At 34.9% G+C, this 21,756-nt stretch overlaps 1 protein-coding gene across 2 annotated transcripts in view; it reads left to right on the top strand.

Annotated features, from left to right (window-relative positions):
• Positions 1-21,756, top strand: part of DNAH12 (dynein axonemal heavy chain 12) — a 73,225-nt gene that overhangs the window by 26,990 nt on the left and 24,479 nt on the right. For both annotated transcript variants that reach the window (XM_074602999.1, XM_074603000.1), the window contains 21 exons: positions 1,242-1,394; positions 1,810-2,049; positions 3,183-3,428; positions 3,729-3,848; positions 4,600-4,709; positions 5,599-5,782; positions 6,916-7,056; positions 7,886-7,969; positions 8,051-8,239; positions 8,939-9,058; positions 9,859-10,047; positions 10,746-10,897; positions 11,632-11,770; positions 11,858-12,024; positions 13,020-13,275; positions 15,394-15,693; positions 16,865-17,043; positions 17,970-18,162; positions 18,253-18,414; positions 20,412-20,606; positions 21,395-21,528. In XM_074602999.1, the coding sequence (XP_074459100.1) occupies positions 1,242-1,394; positions 1,810-2,049; positions 3,183-3,428; positions 3,729-3,848; positions 4,600-4,709; positions 5,599-5,782; positions 6,916-7,056; positions 7,886-7,969; positions 8,051-8,239; positions 8,939-9,058; positions 9,859-10,047; positions 10,746-10,897; positions 11,632-11,770; positions 11,858-12,024; positions 13,020-13,275; positions 15,394-15,693; positions 16,865-17,043; positions 17,970-18,162; positions 18,253-18,414; positions 20,412-20,606; positions 21,395-21,528 (3,653 nt within the window). The remainder of the gene's footprint in view (positions 1-1,241; positions 1,395-1,809; positions 2,050-3,182; positions 3,429-3,728; positions 3,849-4,599; positions 4,710-5,598; positions 5,783-6,915; positions 7,057-7,885; positions 7,970-8,050; positions 8,240-8,938; positions 9,059-9,858; positions 10,048-10,745; positions 10,898-11,631; positions 11,771-11,857; positions 12,025-13,019; positions 13,276-15,393; positions 15,694-16,864; positions 17,044-17,969; positions 18,163-18,252; positions 18,415-20,411; positions 20,607-21,394; positions 21,529-21,756) is intronic.

Genomic DNA, 21,756 nt, shown 5'->3' with positions numbered 1-21,756 from the left:
ATTCTTCTGCTATGGATGTGTTTTTTAAAACATAAACAGAGAAAACACCCAATATTTTTATTGCTGTCTAGATTACGAGAAGACAAAATCCTTTTCTGATGTTCTGTGGATGATAAATAAAGTGGAGGAGGATCACTTGTAAGCGTATTGTTCCTAAGACTAGTACAACAGTTTGGCAACTTTTTAGTATCCCTGCTCTTGTTAGAGGTGTTTATTATTGTATTGATCTATCCTCAGTTAACCTGACAACTGAAAGTTACTAAAGTCATCTCAGGTTATCACTTTTTTGACTATCATTTACCGCAGTTTATTTGGCTGGAGCATGATGTCAAGTTTTACTAGGCGCCCGTCGTCCTCCTCTTTTAAGGTGGTAATTTTCACGGTGTGGAGACCTAATCACAAACTCTGTAGGGTGTAAGAAAGAAAAGACTGAAAAGACCTGACTGATGCATCTGAAGAAATTTTTTTTGCCCTCTTTGTAGCTTAAATTTTTAAGGTATGGTTGTAGCTGATGCTTGATACCTGTTTGTCAAAACATCAAGGTACATTGGTGTGAGAGGGTGATGCAGCTGGTAGTCTGTTTGTTTTTTAGGGTCACAGACCCTGAATCTCGGAGCAAAACAGTTGGAAGCCTGGCACTCTGGCAAATGGAAGTCTCATCCTTTGCCCGCCAAAGTCTTCATACAGTGTTCCCAGTGCTTATCAATATAGATGGGGCCTTGTAACTGTGGATTGGAAGCCAAATACATCTCAGTTTTGGTTTAGTCTGCAACTTTATTTTTTTCTGTCAGATTTTCCTCCTACTTCAATGGAATATAGGAGAGAATATGGAATGGTCAGTGGAATATACATGCAACAAAGGGGGACAGTGTGGGGAAGAAAAAGAAAAGTATATAAAAGGAGAAACAGAGATAGAAAAGAATAGCAGCCAAGTAATTGCATCAAATTTAATTTGAAGAAAGAACTGAAAGATTGGGTCTAAGGAAGTTTGAGTAACTAATCATGGTCGTGATGATGATGAACTAAACTCTCCATTAGGGTCAAAATTCAATTCTCTTGTATATATTTCCAAGCTGTAAGTAAATTTCAGATTATGTTTTAATTAATATAACCATAATTTTTATGTTGGATACAATGATTGTATCGAACTATCCAGTGCAATTTAATGTAACATTTCCATTCAGAATAACTTAATATTAATGTAGTACTAATAATTTCCATAAACTATTTCTGTTTCTTAGATTGGAGCCTTTTATTTAAACCTCGGTGGTGCCCCAGAGGGTCCAGCAGGGACAGGTAAAACAGAGACCACCAAAGATTTGGCTAAAGCTCTTGCTGTTCAGTGTGTTGTCTTCAACTGCTCTGATGGCCTTGATTACCTGGCAATGGGAAAGGTAAGTAGAAAATAAATGTATTTTGTATTTTGTTTTTTTAGGATGAAAATTGTAGGGTCTCTGCAGAGACAGTTAAATAAATGTGGCATCTGTGGTCTGCTACCCTTGGATGCTATGTACCAGTCTCTACATATGTTTAATTTTCTGTGCTTTCCGAAATCCTTTCAAGTTGCTAATTAAAACATGAAAGAAACAAGAGTTCACAGGATCAGGATCTTCTGATTTAGCTTTCTTTAGAATCAAGAAAAGACTTTGTTCTCCAGTACATCACTGATCTTTGCTCTAAACAGGCGTAGATATTATTATCATAATTGTATCTTTCATGTAATTAAACTTCCAACATGATACTTTTAGTTTCTTTTGTATTTTCTAAGATTCTGTTAGCGATATTATTGTTATCTTTCTTCATTTGCAGTTTTTCAAGGGTTTGGCTTCATCAGGTGCATGGGCGTGTTTTGATGAATTCAATCGCATTGAACTGGAAGTACTGTCTGTTGTGGCACAGCAGATCCTTTGCATCCAGAGAGCCATACAGATAAAGCTAGAAACATTTATTTTTGAAGGAACTGAACTGAAGCTTAACCCCAACTGTTTTGTAGCTATTACTATGAATCCAGGTTATGCAGGACGTTCTGAACTTCCAGATAATCTAAAGGTAAAATAATAAAATACATGCTTCTGCTTAAGAGTGCGTTATTCAAAAAAAAATGAGGGATACGTGTATTGCTGGTATTAATTCAGATTGTACCACCTGGAATATAAACATATACTTGTCACACAATTTATACATACTAATTTATACATACTCCCCACCTACCCCCCCATTACTTTGTTCTTCTTGAAGGAATTTGAAATATTTTTTTTATTTTCTTGTGTCTGTTAGTGTTTTTCATTATTATTTTTCCAGGCCAAAGGTTATAATGCTGTAGCAAGTAAACTGGCAAGTGTCAGGCTGTTGGGTAGATTAAAGATTCGGATGCTAGCTTTTTTAAGATGGAGGGGTACGTTGGAAAAAATGCTTTAAGTATTTTTACATTGCATTTATTGTAGTCCTATTTAAAAGAGGTGTTAGCAAACTACACAATACAATGAATTTGCTTAGGTTACCTGATTAAATAAAATCTGTGAGATGATTGTTTTGACTAGATTAGTTGTTTCATTGAGGATGTTTGGCTCTAAGTAATCTGGAGCCTTTTGGAAAAGCATCTGTTTCTTAAGACTCAACATCGCACAGAGCTACTGGGCCAGAGCAAGTTGCCCCAGTGGCAGCTATACCGTGAATGCCAACTTAAAGCAGAGTTAATGCAGCATGAAAAGTATACCAGCTGCAGATCACATTCTCTCACTTGTGTACAACACCTTCCCTCACTTACTGCTGTGTTGGATGTATCGGTGTGAAGGGATAACTGCATTCTTGAGACAATGATGAGGGAAAAGAGTTGGGAGGGATGGTGTCTTTTCTGCACTGGATTGTACGTTGAGATGGATCTTGATGACAGCTTGCTTATGTTAGCTTCCTATTAAGTCGTAAGCTGCAAACGTTGATAATTCTTCTATTTCATTGGCTCCCAAATGTTCTGCAGGCCACTGCTTTCCAGTGTAACTGTTTTAAATGATCTACAGCTTACCTAATAATACTAAGCAGTACTTAATTTTAAATGCTGTTACTATTTTCATTTAAAAATGCTGTGATGGGATGAATACTGATCCATCACCTGCAAAAGTTCTGAATTACTGCTCATTCCTCGATTAATTATTTAAAGATATTTATTTGGGTATGTATTTCAGGTTCTTTTCCGAACGGTAGCCATGATGGTTCCTAACTATGCTCTGATAGCAGAAATTTCACTCTATTCATATGGATTCTTGAATGCAAAGTCATTGTCAGTGAAGATAGTAATGACCTACAGGCTTTGTTCAGAACAGCTTTCCTCTCAGTATCACTATGACTATGGCATGCGAGCAGTTAAAGCTGTGTTGGTGGCTGCGGGGAATCTAAAACTGAAATTTCCCATGGAAGATGAAGATATATTGGTGAGTTCCTGAGGGAATAATTCTTAAGGAATTTTACAGATGCATGCAGTTCTGCATTCTGAAGGCAGTTCCACCATGTCTTGTCACATCGCTGATCCATGTTTCTTAATTTGTGAAGTGAAGATAATAAAATACATGCTGCTCTTTCCAGTGCTGTGCTGATGATTGCACAGTTGTGGTTAACTGCTTATCAAAGGCACCATTTAATTAATCTTCATTATGTATTAGATTATTTTAATTGCTGGACAGTTTATTCTGTGTTTTTAATAGTAACATAAAATGTATGTTTGTTTCCTCTAGCTTCTTAGATCCATTAAGGATGTGAACGAGCCCAAATTTTTGTCACATGATGTACCTCTCTTCATGGGTATAACTAGTGATTTATTTCCTGGAATCAAGCTTCCCGATGCAGACTACAATGTAAGCACACTTGTAATTTTTCCTGTGTCGTAATCATTGTGGTTTGTTTTGTGGTGCTTTTCTTTTTTTAACCAAGTATAATTAATACAATAATTTGTGACCTATTGCAAGATAAGGAAAGTTGCTGAATGTTTGCAATGAAACTTAGTACCAAAGAAAATTCTTGTATCTGTTCTGAGTATAATCCACATCTGAGTTCTCTTACATCCAGAAGGGTTGTATAAGGCATCCTACATATTGGAAATTGGCCTGCAGATTTACCAAATTTTAGGGTCTTTTCCTCATTTCTTTCCTAATTCTTGGACATAATTAAGTGAAACTAAGCTTTGTGTTTGTATTTTCTTTTGTTTATTATTTTAATTAACATTAACAAAGCATAGCTCCTTTGTGGGAGGATGGTTGGGAAGAAGATGAGCATGTTGGAAAAGACAAAGTGGATTAACTTTTTAAAAATTTCCAGTAAATACTAGACTCCTGTTAAAATCATATTGTTCCAAAGCACACTGGTTTCCTTATGGTGGTACGCCTTCTCCTCAAGATAAAAATTGTAGTTAACTTCTCTTCTAGCATGTGAAGTACAGAAGTGATTTATTTTTTTTTCCAGTGATGTTTTGTATATTCTGATTATTAGTGTGTTTCAGTTACTAATTAAATTGAAACCCTTCTTGATGAGCACAGACTGTTCTACTGTAGCCCAAGACAGTAATTCACATTGTAGCAATGATAAGATTATGATCTGTTTTGATTTTAGGATTTTCTGGAATGTGCCAGTGAATGTTGTGTTCGACATAATGTCCAACCTGTAAAAACTTTTCTAGAGAAAATGATACAGACATATGAAATGATGATTGTTAGACATGGGTAAGATTCTCATTATTGTTTCACAAGCGGTATTTGTTGTAATTTTGGCTTATACCTTAGTGGCTATTTATATCAAATATAAAAGGTCTTAAGGATGGCAAAATGTTTCTGTTTGTATTGGTACAGTTGATCACCAATACGGCTTTTACATGTCCCAAAGTTCTTGTAAATGTATGTCTGGGGAACTGTACTACCCTTGCTATCAGAAGTAGCCTCACCTGTGTAATGATTTTAGGTGCGGATATCGGTATGGTGAAGACTTAGGTCTGTTTGTATGTATTAAAATATTAGTTATCAGCTCTCTTGACATTTCATTCTTATTACTGAATAGCAACTGTATGGAGTAAATATATACAATATGATATTAGTCATACAATTGTTAACATTCAGCTCATTAATTAATCTTTTCAGGGTGACATTGTTATAGTCACATCCCTCTGCTGGGTGACCAACAAAGTGATTTTGAAATGTGGGCAAAGATAGTTTGAATTTTTTTTTTTGGGGGTGTGTGTGTGTGTAGTACATGTTCCTGTTGTTGATATTCTTCCAGAACTTTGTTATAAACTCTGTCTAGACTGAAAATAAACTAGACAGTAATCTTTGATTTATTTGATTCAGCAAATAAATGAACTGGTGTAGTGGTAAACATGTATTTTAGATGCCAGCTTGCGCACAGTGGCTGTGCAATCAGATTTGCGTGTGCAAATAAACTGGTTTTGCCTAAGTGATGTTTCATATATACAAACCAAACTTACTTGCTCCGCTTTTCAAAAATTAGGTGAAAATTATCTTGAGCATATAAATGATGCTATTGGCCTTTGTGGGTTCTGTAAAAGTCTAAATTGCAAGACAAATTTATTAATAGCATTTTTTTTCCTCCATCTAACAGCTTTATGCTGGTAGGGGAATCTTTTTCTGGGAAGACCAAAATTCTACACGTGTTGGCAGATACACTGTCTCTTATGAAAGAGCGTGGTTATGGTGAAGAAGAAAAAGTAATTTTTAGAACTGTGAATCCAAAATCAATCACTATGGGTCAGCTTTTTGGGCAGTTTGATGCAGTATCCCATGAGGTAATGTATGTTTTAAAATTAGTGTATAGTAATTGCCCATCTTTGTCTGTTTCTTCCCCTCTCACCTGCTGTGGCTTTCATGGGGTTTGTATGAGTGCACTTGTGTTCTAACATGTTCTGGTATCTTCTGACTTCAGGTTAACTCATGGTGTCATTCACGGTTGTTTGCAGGGGAGGAAAGGCAGCTTACAAGGCTCTTGCTTCTGGTTTTTAAGTCCCAATTCCAGACAACATTTCTTCATATGTTCCCTGGACTCCAGACAGTATTTATAGGGCTGTGCTATAAATTAAAATTACTGGTTTGGTTTAAAAAAAAAAAAAAAAAGCAGCAAACATACCAGTATGTGTTCAAGACTAGTAGGAACTAATAATCCTGTCTGTTTTTTCTGCTTTGTAGTGTTTCTAGTGCTTGCTTGCTTCTTTTTTTTCCTTCTCCTGTATATGTCAGACCTCCATTATTCTTGATAGTAAGCCGTTGAATTCATAATTTTATGATTTTAAACACAGATGAGAAATTTTAAGTTTTCTTTTAACTAATACTTGAATGGCTTGTTTTAAATTAGTGTACCAAGCATGTATGCAGTTATATAGGTTTAAATATGCAAAAATAAGCAATACCATGCTGAGAGTCATTATCCTCATATAGTTGCATCCATACTAGAAAATCATACCAAACTTAACTGTATTAATTTCTCTGTCTATTCTTAACCAGTATAATCAAAGTAATGCAAAAACTATCTAGAAAACGTGGGTCCCCAAGTGGGAAGCTTAGGTTTGGAAAAGAAACAATATGAAGTGGTGAATGTGAAATAGTGAAACTCAGGGTGGCTCTGGGGACAACCAGGTGCAAGACAGAGCAGAAGCACTTCTAAGTTTCTGTGAATTGAATTGCTGGTCTTCTATTTGTTACAATATTTTTTAAAGTGAAAAACATACTATTTTAAAATTTGCTGATGTTGCATGACCCTCAGTGAAACTGCAAAGTTATGTTCTGCTCTCTGCAGAACGAGAGAAGAATAATTAAAAGAGAGGAATAATGAAAAGGAAATGGAAGGTTTTTCTGTTATGGGCAGTTTAAATTTAATTACGTAGTCTGTGTCTTAACTTTTCCTTCCTACGTTCTCCCCCTCTAGTGGACAGATGGTATAATTGCTAATACTTTCAGAGAATTTGCATCATCTGAGACTCCTGAGCGCAAATGGGTTATCTTTGATGGCCCAATTGATACTCTCTGGATAGAAAGCATGAATACAGTTCTGGATGACAACAAAAAGGTATCAGCCAGTGAAAATAAATGCCTAAATAAAAAAATGTGGCATTTTGAAAGTATGCTTCTACATATAAAACCACAAATGCAACAGCAGTGCCTGGCATTTGGAAAGACCAAGTGCAAGGTGGCTTTGGTAACAAGTTGTTAGCTTTTTCGTTGTTGGTTTGTTTTTTTTTACATTACTTTATTGGAGTCATAATCACAGAATCGACTCATTGCCGTAAGACATGAAACATATAGTATTTCCTTAATGTCATATTGTCAGTTTGTAACATAAATAATTTAAATTTTTAAAATTACATTTCATTATATTCAATGTAAATCCCACAGTTTCAAAACTTGCACAAACTTAGACACTTACATTTAAAGACATTCCCAAGACACAAAGGGTTACAGTTTCAAAATTAATGACTTCTCCAGTCGAAGTTGTAACCATACAGCACTTTTGAATATAGGCCTTAGTAATATCAAAGTGAATATAAAAATTAGAGACAGCATTTCAAGTTCTGGATGATAGCGTGACAAAGTTACTCAAACTGGATTTTTTCCTTTCTGCTTACTGTCTTTTCTTTATCTTGTCATATGCAAGATGATAGTTACCTGTAATGAACCTACTGGTAGGATAATGTGGAGTACTATGGTTTAAGTGAAGAATTTAGCTAAAGCTAGAAAAAAAATAATTACTGTTCCAAGCAATTAAACGTTTTATGTGGTTGACCTTGCCTCTGTTTATCTTGGTTTTGCTGATTTTCATATAGAACTATAGGTGATTTACAAGTAATTTTCTTTTCTAATGTTGCTTGTGGTTATTTTTTTCTTTTTAATTTTTAAAGCTTTGTTTGATGAGTGGGGAAATCATCCAAATGTCCCTTCAGATGAGTCTTATTTTTGAAACAATGGATCTTTCCCAGGCATCAGTAAGTTTTGCATTTAATCAAAACAAACCAAAGTTCAATATATTAAATTTATAATAAAATGAGTTTACAATTTTTCCTTAGCCTGCTACAGTCAGTCGTTGCGGCATGATTTATTTGGAGCCTTCTCAGCTGGGCTGGAGGCCACTTGTTACCTCTTGGTTGAGTAAACTGCCTGAACCTCTTAACTTAAAGGGACATCAAGGTCTTCTGCAGGGACTATTTGATTGGTTAATACCACCAGCATTAAGACTCCGTCAGAAACAGTGCAAGGTATTTTTTGCCATTTTTTTCCTGCAGTAGCTAGGTGGTCATTTCCATTCTGTTACCTTTGGGAGGGAGGGGCTATTCTCTCATGACAAGCACGACTAGAATGAATATGCAGCGGCCTCCTGTTGTTTCGGAAAGGGCAATTCTTGGGTCCAATTTGGGAAGTTAAAATGAAAATGTTAGGTAAGACTTGTAGGTTGATCATAGCTTTCACCTTGTTTTTTCAAAAGTAAGGTAAGTATTTAATGTGCTGAGTGGAAAATCTTCCCAAGAGGATTTTGTAGATATATTTTTATTTTTTTCTTTAATGATGTCATGTTGATTAGGGAATTACTTTTTTGAAGTGTTAGGGGAAACATACATGTAGTTCTTTGCGAACCCTGTGTGATATAGTTCTTAGGCTTTTCCTCCTGTATTGTTGTAGTTACTTCTGTGGGTTTGGGGATTTTTGTTTGTTTTCCTTTTTAAAATGTATGATTGTAGTGGTCACATAGTAGCGGTGAACATGGCTAACAAGGTAAATGTCTTGATGTTTCAAGGGTAGAGGAGGGCAAATGGTCTTTTGAATAAAAGTCACTGTAAACCTTGCCTTCAAATATTTGTTCAGAATTAATAATCATCTAATTATTTTGGTATTTTAGCTCCAAAAGATAAACCAACTGAACACGTGAAGTATAATACCTATCCTTTTGTATCTCGTAGGAACTGGTACCTACAAGCGATATCAATGTTGTAGTAGCTCTTACCCGGCTTTTTGAAATGTTGATTTGTCAAACTGTGCAAGAAGATCCCACCAACAAAAACATCCGTACATGGATTATGGTTAGTTTTTTTAACCTGTAGAAAAATGTGTATCTGTTTCTGCATATGCCGGTCTTCAAAAATAATTGGACTAATCAGAACAACTTTAATTTGGGATAAGAGACATGTGAAACAACTTTGCTACCTCCGTGCTCCCTCCCCAAAAACTTTGGAGGTGCCCAAATGAGACACAAGTCTCATACACAAGTAACAAATATGATTAAATGTTTTTCTATTTTTCTAATTAACTGGGATAAATAATGTTTTTGCTAAATGTGCTTTTTAACCAACCAAATAATTAGCCAAAGCGAAGTGTCTTATTTCCTTAAAGGACACAAGTGTTTGTGTAATACTGATAGGCTTGTTTGAGCAAAATTTCCTTGGAGAGTGTTTTCTGAGGGTTGTATTAATTGGATGGTCTGTCTGACCTTATATAACTGTTCTTACGAAAAACTGAAGAAAACAGATTTTAGAAGTATTTATTTAAAATAGAATTAGAAAATTCCTAGATCCTGGTTTGCCATTAGAAAATCCCTGAGACCACATGATTGAACTCTTCTCAGGCTTTGTCAGGTGACATAATGGTTTAGTCACGGGCCTTCATTTTTTTGTCATATATTTGTATCCTTGAATAAGGTTTTTTGTTTGCTCTGTCTTTAATCGGATTTCTAAATCTCTTTAGACCAGGGCTGTTCAAGGGTAACTTGTAACACCTATCTGCTTAACAGTATTTTTCAGAATTATGTTCGTTAATCAGACTGTACAAGGTTTGTATAATATGTCAACTTTTTAGACAGATGCTTGTCCTTTTGCCCTTTCAGGGCTGCTTTGCTTTTGCCATGATCTGGTCCATTGGTGGAACTTGCGATGGTGACAGCAGGATAATTTTTGATAATTTCTTGAGGGAAACTCTGGCTGGGAAACCTGGAATAAATCCTGTACCGACGAGTGTGGGAAAATGGGAGTGTCCCTTTGAAGAGAAAGGCTTGGTCTATGACTACCTGTATGAGGTATGGTTGATGGCTCCTGCATTGACTGAAGTAGATTCTTACAGTCTGAATGGAAGGAAAATATAGCTAGATGGATATTTTAACTTTACAAAGCTTGTTGGATGTTGTAGAATGCTGGATTAAATCCCGTAGTGCATTTTTCATTTATTTTTATTTTTTTAATACTAACGTGCTGACCAATCTATTTTTTCTAGAAAGTACCAAGATACAGACATCAGTTATATTAGAATGTTGCCACATTATAATTATTCTGTAACTAAAGCTAAGCTGACAGACTCAAATCTGGTTTCTTACAGAAGGAAAGATATGGACTGTCTAGAAGGAAAGCAGGATATTGAGCCCATAGGCGGTTTGCTTATATTATAATTTTGTTTATAGTATCCATTAGAAATTTAGATTATAATTACACTTTTTAATTTTGTCATGTGTTCTTCTGTTGGGGTTTTGTATGTTTTTGTTTTGTTTGTTTTGGCTGAACAAAATCTTTAAGGACAAAAAGGAATCTAAGCTTAGGTATGTACTTTAACACTTGATTAGTGAGATAAAGCAAACTAAATATATGAACTTTTGAAGCATTTAATTTTAATTAATGTATTAACAATAATTATTTTAATTTTTCAAAAATGAAATAGTCGAGAAAACCTTCCATATGTATAGAAGTAACACCATTTGATTTTTACATCTGTATTTCTTTGTAGCTGAAAGGCAGAGGATGTTGGGTTCATTGGAATGGACTTATTAAAAATATTAATTACAGTGATAAAAATGTGAAGATTCAAGATATTATAGTCCCAACTATGGATACTGTCCGATATACCTATTTGGTAGAGCTATTCATTACCCATGGAAAGTAAGTTAATTCACTTCAGTGCAAACTTCTGAAATATTGGTCATATGTAGAAATGTATCTTATTCTTTCCATTGATTTCATTGTTTTTATCAAGCCCTCAAAATTTATTTGGCCTATTAAAAATAGACATTTACTACAAACAGGGCAATTCATTGCCTGTGAGTCTGGTTTTGGTTTTTGGTTTTGGTTTTTTTATGAAGCCTTATTATAATCCACTTTTGGTGTGCTTGTTCTGATGATGCTGTTATGACAGCCCGAAGAGTTTTTATACCCTTGTTCTTCTTTGGTGATGAAATATATATTTTTTTTCTTTGATTAGTCATATCAAAATCAGTTATATTAACTCTGGTCAGATCATATAAGAGAATAAAATATAAAACAGCCTCAGGTTAAGTTTCAAGGCTGAAAGTTTTATGAAATTTAAACTACTGCAAGACCTATCAGGAGAAATTTAACTCCCATGTATGTTCATATATTCTCCAAAGCCAGTAGGATGAAAGAATGAGAAATGTCTCTTTCTCTTTGTCGCTTTGTCTTGTTGGTAGGAGCAAACTAAAATTGTGAGAGGGTTATATGACTATGTTAAAACATTTTAGTTTCTTCTTAAGGCAGGTAGTGTTTTTAGAGGTAGAACAAGCAGGGCAAGTTAGTGAAACTTTTGACTTCTAATTGCGATTAGTTTATAGTTTGTTAGATTTCTGCAGTCTGTATGCTTTATTTCTTTCTTTGTGAAGACCGCTGCTTTTAGTGGGACCAACAGGTACTGGGAAATCTGTTTATGTCAAGGACAAGTTAATGAACAACTTGGAAAACGAACGCTACTTTCCCTTCTTCATTAATTTTTCAGCTCGAACCAGTGCCAATCAGACCCAGGTTAGTAGAACACATAATTTATGTTTCAAAAAGACAACATATATGAATATTTACTCTATGCTTTGAATATTCCTGTCTGCATTATAGAACATTATTATGTCCAGGCTGGATAAGAGGCGCAAAGGAGTCTTTGGCCCTCCAATGGGAAAAAAGTGCATTATTTTTGTAGATGATATGAATATGCCTGCTTTGGAGAAGTATGGTGCACAGCCTCCTATAGAACTTTTAAGACAGTTCTTCGACCATGGATTTTGGTAATTATTTAAAATACAATTTAAACTTTTTTTTGTTCCTGTTATAATTATTTATTCACTTGAATTCTACTTTCAAAAGTTTTTTTGAAGTCCTTTGTAAATGTTAAGATAACTTTAGTTTATATAAAAATATATTATTTAAAGTTGAAGCAACTTCTGTGTTGCTCTTTAAGTGACTTAATGTCTGCATTTTTCATTGTTTTTATTTTTCTGGTGCGGTTCCTTGTTTCTTTCCTTTCTCTTCCTCTTCAGAGGTTGACAGGTTTTATTTTTAATATATATAAATTTTATATATATTATACATATAAATACATATAAAATTTTATATATATATATAAAACTTTTGATTTTACTCATTGCATTGGTTTTTACTGTCATCCAAGATCACAAGTATTTTTTTAACAACATTTCAATATAATTTTTTAAAATAACAATGAAATCAGATTTGATAATGGGCATGAAATAAAATAAGCTAAAGGTCTTCACTGCTTTTGAGGTTTTTGGCTCTGCTTAGATTGGAAGAGGTGGTCTCCTGAGTTCCCTTCCACCCTGAATTATTCTGTGATTCCAGGCATTTATCAAATACTGTTACTTTTGCGATTCCAGGCTCAAGTATCTGTTGCTCTTGAAAAGAGATAATGTATCTTGCCACATTGTGGCTTTAAATACTTGTCTCAAAATTTTGTGTCAGGTTTTATGTAACCCAGTTTAAACAAATGATCTTTCTGTCAGGCCAGCATGATGTGTTGAGACTAACTGGGGCACAGTTATAGGACTAGTTCTTGGTTTTGGGGTTTTTTTGGTGTGCTTGGTTTTTTTGTTTTGTTTTAAAAAATATATAAATATATATTAAAAATATAGTATTTAATATCTAATATTATATTTTTATGTACATATGCATGCGGAGAGTACTCAGTAGTATAGGTGCATCTAAGCTGTAACAAATGTGTTGTATCTATAACTATCTAAATGTCACATTGCAATTTATTTTGAAGGTATGATTTAAAGGACACATCAAAAATTACACTTGTTGATGTACAGTTACTTGCTGCTATGGGGCCTCCAGGCGGCGGGAGGAATACTGTTACTCCTCGATTTTTGCGACACTTCAACATTTGCACTATTAATTCTTTTAGTGATGAGACAATGGTCCGCATCTTCTCTACCATAGTAGCTTTCTACTTACGGACTAATGAATTTTCTTCTGAGTTCTTCACAATTGGAAATCAAATTGTCACTGCCACTTTAGAGGTAAGAGGCAAATACCTTAATGGAAGTTTCCTTTCATTTGTTTGGTGAAGTTTCACTGTCTCTGTAATAATTGGTGAAGTAGAGATTTTAGATATTTTTTTCCTTATTATTTTTAACATACAGCCTCATCTCCTTTGAGAAAATTGTCTTAGTTTTACTGTTGCAGTAACCTTCTTATTCTAGGAGCGTTGTCTTTAAATTTGTGTTAGTGTGGGCTCTGTGGTACCTGTCCACATAAAGTCAGGTAGATGAGACTGGAATCTTCTGGGGGTCAGACAGGCATGGGAAGCTGTCACACACAAAGTGAAAATACCAATTTCAACTCTTCCAAAATTCCTTTTCTGAGAGACTAAGAATGATGAAATCACCCTCTCCACTTTCCTCCTTCCTCTCCCGGTTCTTATGCTATAGTAGAGTAGGGATGCCAACACGGATGTGCAGCTTCGAATCTGACTCCAGTATGACAAAAGACATCACAGAAACGTTGTGAATCTGAGAGCCATTGGGCCCAGCTGTATGGAATTTCTAAATGGTTTGCGAAGTTCCATGTTACAGATTTTAGCGAGTATCACATTTGCAACGTACCATACACATCAAAAAAAGGAATGGCAATTTGTGACATTTTTGCAAAGAGGCATTGTTACAGATGATGTAAGGTATATAAAAATATAGCTTTGCTGGCTTATTACGTAGCAGAAATCATGAGCAGTGTGAACAAATCTATTACCTACAAATAAGTATTCATCGTGGAAAGGCGTTAGGTAACTAATGAAAAATTCTGACAGATAATCTGATCAGCTTCAAAGGCAAAATCAAATGGCTCAAGTTTTGCAGGGAATGTGACTTCTGCTGCAGAACTGAGGCCTTTCTCAGACTTTTCTGCTAGTTCTGCTTATACCCAAGGACATATTCAAGACTGAATCCATCTCATTCCAAGGACTTGCAGAGCTGCTATTTCAGAACTATTGTTAGATAATACATTCAATGTACAAACCGCAAGGCTGACTACTGCCATTAGAAATCTTTTTGTAGGTTCAACTAATCTTTCCAAAACAAACAAACAAGTAATTCACAAGAAATGTACAAGTTTTGCTTCTTTAAGCAGAATAATAGCAGCTACGAGCGATTTGAATGCTTTTGACTACATATTTGAAACATTCAGTTTTGTCAGCATACATCTTAGACCAATTTATTGTCGTTTAATACAGTCATGCAGTTATTTCTCATCAGACTGCATCAAATTTTGTTTATACTGCTATACTCCTGCACATTTGCCCACTAGAGAATCTGTTCTAACATGAATTTTCATCCTGCTAAGCAGTACCCTCCAACTCCTAGGATTAAAGTGCAATAGAAGAACTGGGCTTTGGAATTGGCTTTGGACACGAGACAACAGGTGAAATGTGTACTCAGTATGATGGATATCGTCAAGCCTGTAACACTTGATTTTACTGTACAATTTTTTTAGCAGGTCAATGTTTGATAATTGTCTTCACCTTTGAGTGTACAGAGAGAGATTAAAAGCTTTCTCTGTCAGCATTCACTTCAGCATGTTATTTACGTTCAATGTAATGAGAAAGGACGCTATTTCTATCATACAGTGTGAGCTAACAACAGCTGATGCATTCCAGATTAGAGCAAAACATAGTCAAAAGACACTTCTCTTGATTTGCCTCTTACTTCAGCATCTTTACTGACTCTTTTATTTTTGAGTAATTTGTAGATATGCAAGCAAATAGATCTAAACAAGTGAAAATCTAGGAAGTTACAATTACGTATCATTCAATCCTTTACTTGAAGGCGGATATCACATAATTAAAGGAAGACAAGAGATCTGAGTGGTATTCCTGGTCCTGCAACAGATTTCTTTATACTTGCTACAATTACTTTTCCCATTTGCAATTAGGTTAGTAGTACGCGTATGATCCAGAATCGCATGAGATGCGTCTGATATATTCAGAGGACTTCAAGATCTTTAGATGTTATTAAGATTTACTAAGTGTGAAATGTTTCTCTTGCAGAAATACAGTTTTAGAAGACATTTAAAATTTATTATAATAATATAGTTGATGTTACTGATTTGTTGATTTTGTTCTTTTTTGTTGTTATTATCTTAAGGTATATAAGAAAGCCATCAAAAATCTTTTGCCTACACCAGCCAAATCTCATTATATATTCAACCTGCGTGACTTTTCACGTGTTATCCATGGCTGCTTGCTCATCAAGAGAAAATCAATTGAAAGCAAACATGAAATGATTCGTCTGTTTGTACATGAGGTATTTCGTGTCTTCTATGACCGTCTAGTGGAAGACAACGATAGAGCCTGGTTGTTCAATTTAATGAAAGATATTGTGAAAGAACATTTCAAAGAAGCGTTTGATTCAGTTTTTGCACACCTGAAGCACGAAAGTACACCTGTGAGTATCACGTTTAACCTGTTGCAAGATAATTGCTTTCATTATAAATTTAAGACTGGAAAGTTTCTCAATGGCAGGTGAAATTTTGGATCAAATGTGCTTGAAAATTTGAGTTAAATTTGGAAAAAAAAAAAAGAGAGTAAAAATGTTTGGAAGGGCTTAACTGTTGTACATAAACGTCCTTTTCAAAAAAATATTCCATTTAAAATGTGGGTAAACTTATTACTTTTCCATTAAAGAATTCTGTGTATCTGATAGTGAAACAAAAACTTGTTCCTTATTTAAATAAAAAAAATTGTGCAACATTTTCTCAGATTTACCAAAAACACCCCTGAGTATTTATATTTTATGAAATTTAATTTACCAAGCATAACGTTTATTAAGCTCCTAGATGTCTGCACATAGAAATCAAGCATCCAATTAGTCAGTAGGTGAGCAGAGCAACTTTTAAAAAGAAATTATGTCACATCTTTTCTTGGAGATGTAGCAGCACATACTGAATCTTTGGGAGATAACAGAAATAGAGCAATTTTTAAATTGCTACCACAAAAGTAGCTGGCGTGTGCGCATAGTACAGTACCTGCAAGGAGAAATACAAGTACGAATACTCTTAAATGGACTTCCTAAGACCTGATTTACAGAATAAGGAGATATTCCCTTTTTAAATTTAGCTGGTGACTAAGCTACTGTGTGGTAATCAGCATTCTGTAATTGTTACAAAATTTTGGTATTTAAAATGTTGTGTAATCACTTTATACTGTATGCCTTGTCTTCCTTTTTTCTGTTTTTCTTTTTTTCTTCTCCTTTCATTTCATTGATTTATAGAAGAAATAATTTTTTGGTCTTAGTTGTTCATTTCATAATATATTGAAAATTGCTAAACATAAAAAATAAACTGAATAAATAATAAATAAATAAATGGAATAAATAAATAAACTGAAGGTCATGATTATGAGACTGTTAATGGCTACTTGAGCCAAATGTGTTCCAAGAATGAAATACGAATAAGTGTATTGTTTAATATGGGAAATAGATAATTTTCAGTTGAGTGTTGTCTGTGAGTCAAAATATTTCAGAGTGCTTTCTCTCATGTCTTGAGTATTTGTCTAAATTCTCCTTTGTTTTCTAAAATTTTTCATAATGTGTTTTCATAATTTGAATATTTACCAAGGTAACAGAAGAAAACATGAGAAGTTTGTTTTTTGGTGACTACATGATTCCAGAACTTGAGGGAGATGAAAGACTTTATGTTGAAATTCCAAGCCTTCAGCAGTTTGCTGATGTTGTGGAGCAGTGTCTGGATGAATATAATCAAATGCACAAAACAAGAATGAACCTTGTAGTTTTCAGGTGTGTATGATCTGTATTATTAAGAACTTTAAGCAGGAGTTGCTAATTTAGCATATCCAGTATTGTGGGCTGTATTTTTTGTATGTCTCCTCCCCTTTATGCATGCACAAAAGTGCCTGCAGTGTTACACCTTTTTGGATGGAACTGATTTTTCTCCTTTAACCCTGCTTTTTTATCCGAAAATAAATAAGGAGAAGTTTTTCTCCTAAGGGGTTCTGAATGTATTCTTGGTTGTTATAGAGGCATTGTGCACCAAAGTAGGTGGGTGCTGTACTTCTGCTAGGCCTCTGTTACTGGCGAAGATGGATGTCAGTTTTGCCTGCAGCCACTGGACTTTCATTTCACCAAGGGCAAGGATTGTAAGGTTGTGAGGTGCAGAGAGAGATACAGCACAATGAAAGCCGTCTCCCTGCTCTGTTATTGTGCAGCACAGCCATGGCCTGCTTCAGGGCATGTACCCAACCTGGTGCTGCAGCTAAGCCTGCGAAATTTTAGCCTCTGCAGGCTGCTATTGTTCCAGAGCTACAACTGAGACAGCTCCTCCCTATTTTAACTGTTATACTTGAAGAAAGTTAAAACTGATAGCACTGCTAGGTTTTAGAAGTAGAGAATTTCTGTTGGTTTTCTTTTTCTTTGACATTTTTATCCATATAGTGCCCCTGTTCTCACTGCTGACGGTTCCTTTTAGTAATTTGTAGTCATTTGTAATTTAGCTAAATACTGATATTTGTATAATAGGAGAGTTGTGAGTTTAATTTTATTTTGCAGTGCATACCCACTACCTTTCTTCCTCTTCCCCACTACCCCACCCCAACTTCAGAAATTTGTTTTGGAGATGCTGCTTCTATACTTGTTTCACAGATTTATAGGTGCACAAATGTATATGTATTACCGCCATTCTGGTAATCAGCACATTTCAAATACAGGTATATGTTGGAACATCTGTCTCGTATAAGCCGTATTCTGAAGCAGCCAGAGGGTAATGCTTTGTTGGTTGGAATGGGAGGAAGCGGACGCCAGTCCTTGACCCGTTTAGCAGCATTCATGGCAAAAATGTGTGTTTTTCAACCAGAGATTTCTAAGACCTATGGTACGAATGAGTGGAGAGAAGATCTGAAAGTGAGTATTAATAACCTGTCTGCATTTTGACTTAATTTTGAGGAAGGATATTTTGGAATATACAATATTTTAACTGTCTTGCATTTTTAGAGTCTTCTGAAGAATGCAGGTGTAAAAGGCTTGAAAACTGTGTTTATAATCACAGATGCACAAATTAAAGAAGAAAGCTTTTTAGAAGACGTTGACAGTGTGCTCAACACTGGGGAGGTACCCAATCTCTTTGCAGCAGATGAAAAACAAGAGATTATAGAGGTATCTTTAGAAATTCTCTTTAATGTCAACTCCCTATTAAGCTATTTTGTCAGTTCAGAGTCAAGTGTGTCTTTTGGGCATATGCATTTAATTCTGTGACTTTTTTTGAGACCTTATCTAAATCAGCCAGTTATTAGTAGACTTACAGAGTTGCTTATGCTTACTCCTAGCTTTAACTCTGACCTGGCAGTCTCTTCACGAACAGGTTAAGTTGTGCACATAGAGAACTTTGTTCACAAGTACCCCATGGCCATAGTTACTTTTTGCAGTGTATTGTGCGGAAGAAGAATGTACTTCATAATGTTTTGATTGATCAGTTAAGGACAAAGACAGTTTTTGAGAAAAGACAGCCGGCCTTTGTCAATAGACTCTTGCTGTCTAGGGCACTAGATCATTGTTAGACAGAATTTCATAGTCTTGACACTTCTCAGAGAGAAGCTGGGGAAGAGTGCTCCATGAATTCAGGCTCAGAAGTAAAGATGCAATGTATTTGGGCAATTTTCTAAAAATTTCTAAGTAAAATCAGGCTTGGATTTTCAAAATAGCAGGCACCACTTGGGAGGGAGAGGCATCCATCTTTGTATACATCAAGTTTGAAACTTAATGTTAGCTAACAATATTTGGAACTGTATGCTGTGCTGTCTTCATATCTCTGTGGTATGTTTACCAATAACTTACCTAAGCCCGCTTCTAGTTGACATTAAAATTGGTTTTGAGTACATATACAAAATGTTCTTTATTGAAAGAGCTGTATCACTTGAGAAATGTCGTTGGGTGTTTTTTTTCTTGGGCTTATGTTATGGAGCATGCTGATACTTGCATTCCATGTATTTTGCAAAGAAGTTAGATTACAGTTCTAATCATCTCTCTCTGTTACTGTTTCACTCTTGCCAGGTATATAATAACAACAACGATATTAAGATAACATGTCTCTTTTATAATTTTACAGTTTGTATGAACATATTCACTTGGTATATGCTAAAACTTGGTAGCTATCCATATTATCCATAAGTTGTTTTTTACTCATTTAAATCTGCCCATGAAAGTATTTCCACTTTTACTCTATTGCTACTAAACTAATTTTTTTCCAAAATTTATTTTATTTTAAATTTAATTCATTTTACTTGCATGATTATGTAAAGTATACATGCTTTTGTGGAAGAATAATTTGAGTTTTAGGAGTTTATAGTCAGGGTTTCATGGATTGCTAATTAATTGGAGATAATAATACTTTTATGAAGTAGTCTTTAGTTTCAAATCTAGAGGTTTCTTCTTGTTTTGAGAGATTATTGTCTTTGGCAAATGAATGAACAGAATATGTTTTGATGTTTGAAACTTAAATTTTCCTCTCCAATTAGGTAAATGCAGCATATTTTAGTATAATAATAAAGCTGAAAAAGTTCTTAGTAAGTTAATGTCTTGAGATGTTGTTTAGGGGACTTACATGGCACTTAAAGCATAGATGATGAGAAAGACGTTTCCTATTGTGATAGAGGCTTTTCTGTAATGAGTAGTAATTTGCCTCACCTGTTTGTATCTCCTAAATTTTTGAGTGACTGAAGATTGATTGTAATTAGGCCTGGTAGTTTTATATATGATTAGAAGGCTTTGGGTCTCTGTTTCTTGAGGGAGCTAATTATGAATTTTGATTTTTTTTTCAGAATGTGTCTTAACCTTTTCTTATCTTAATGTGTCTTGTCCATCTGGAACTCATCTTGGGATGGATTTTTAATTTTTGTTCTAATGTATTCTCGGTTGCTCGAGGCAGCAGGTGGTCATTTCTAGAATGAGTTGTCGGGGTCACAGATGAATATTGTAATCCTATTCTGAAATAGTATTTACTACTTGTTCTTGTCTTGTAGTTTATTCTACCTGTCTCATTTATCAATAAAGAATTTAGTTCATGGTGATGCTGTCATTAACAGGTTTGTTGTAGGACTTCAGAAGTGCTTAATGAGAAATTATATAACTGTTTTTACCCTATGTATTATTCCTAGGGTGTTCGTGCGATAGCTCAGGCGGACAGTAAACATGAAGAACTCAGTCCCTTGGCCTTGTTTGCATTTTTTGTGAACTGCTGCAAAGAAAATCTCCACATTGTGGTAGCATTCAGCCCAATCGGAGATGCTTTCCGCAATCGTCTGAGGCAGTTTCCCTCACTCATTAACTGTTGTACTATTGATTGGTTCCAGGTATGTGGAAATATTTATATTGTTTCCTTAAACAAACACTTCAGTTTTCTAACAATCTGTGTTTTCATGTCTTCTGTATAGAATTACTCCATGTTTTTCAAAATTTTCAAATAGCACAGGCATGTTTTGTAGTAGTTTGGAAGCTCTTTGGTGTGCAATCTCGGTTTTTCTACAAATAAACTTAAATTTGTTGCTAAAAGTTTTACATTGCTGAAATAGTGAATATTCTCAGTTTGGTGATGGTAATTTGTCATTTTATCATATAATGCGTGTGTCTTAAAGGACTAGAGAAACCATTTCAGTGTTATTGTAAAATGATCATAATTGCTGCTGCCTGTTAAGCAGATCATGCATCACAGGAATGACTAGCTAATACAAGTCCTGTTTATCAGTAGATCTTTTATAGCAGAATAAAGCTTGGAAAATTACTACAGTTAATGATCCTTCGTAAGTGGTGTTACTGTCAATAAAGTGCAGTTAGCTCTATAGCTTGGCCTGGTGCTGATGTCAATTTTTCTGCCAAAGGGTGACATAGACGCAGAAATGTTTGGATAGAAAGGCAATATGTAGCTTTTAACTAGACGATCAGCCAGGAGCTGCCAGAAAAGACTGCATGGGTAGTGACCTTGCTGCCTCATCTAGCCCTTATATCAGTTCGTTATTCTTGAGACGTAGTTGGGACTAGTATATCTCATTCTGGTGTTTTGAATTGTACAAATTGTTTTTAAAGTATGAAGACTACTAACGGCTGAATTTTACAAATGCTTCTCTCCTCACTTCTCCCTCAGCCATGGCCTGAAGATGCTCTTGAACGTGTGGCTAATAAGTTCTTAGAAACACTTCAGCTCACTGACAGTGAGCGTCAGGAAGTTGTGCCCATCTGTAAATACTTTCATACCTCAGTTTTGTCACTCTCTGTAAGGTCAGTCTGTTTCTTTTGAAAACAATTCATTAATTTATAGAAATACTAAGAGGGAAAAGATTATGCTGTTGAAAGTAGTGAATTGAGCAATGGAGAACTCAAAAGTTGAATTTTTAGAAGTAAGAAACAACAAAATAGTAGGATTGAGTTCCATTACTTCTCACTTCTGTATTAAATGTTAATGTATACTATTTGCCTACATAAAAATATTATATAAAATTGTCAGAA

Source organism: Larus michahellis, chromosome 10, assembly GCF_964199755.1.
Source record: "Larus michahellis chromosome 10, bLarMic1.1, whole genome shotgun sequence".
Lineage (NCBI taxonomy): Eukaryota > Metazoa > Chordata > Aves > Charadriiformes > Laridae > Larus > Larus michahellis.
Note: the sequence above shows the minus strand (reverse complement) of the source record. Positions and strands in the feature narration are given on the sequence as shown.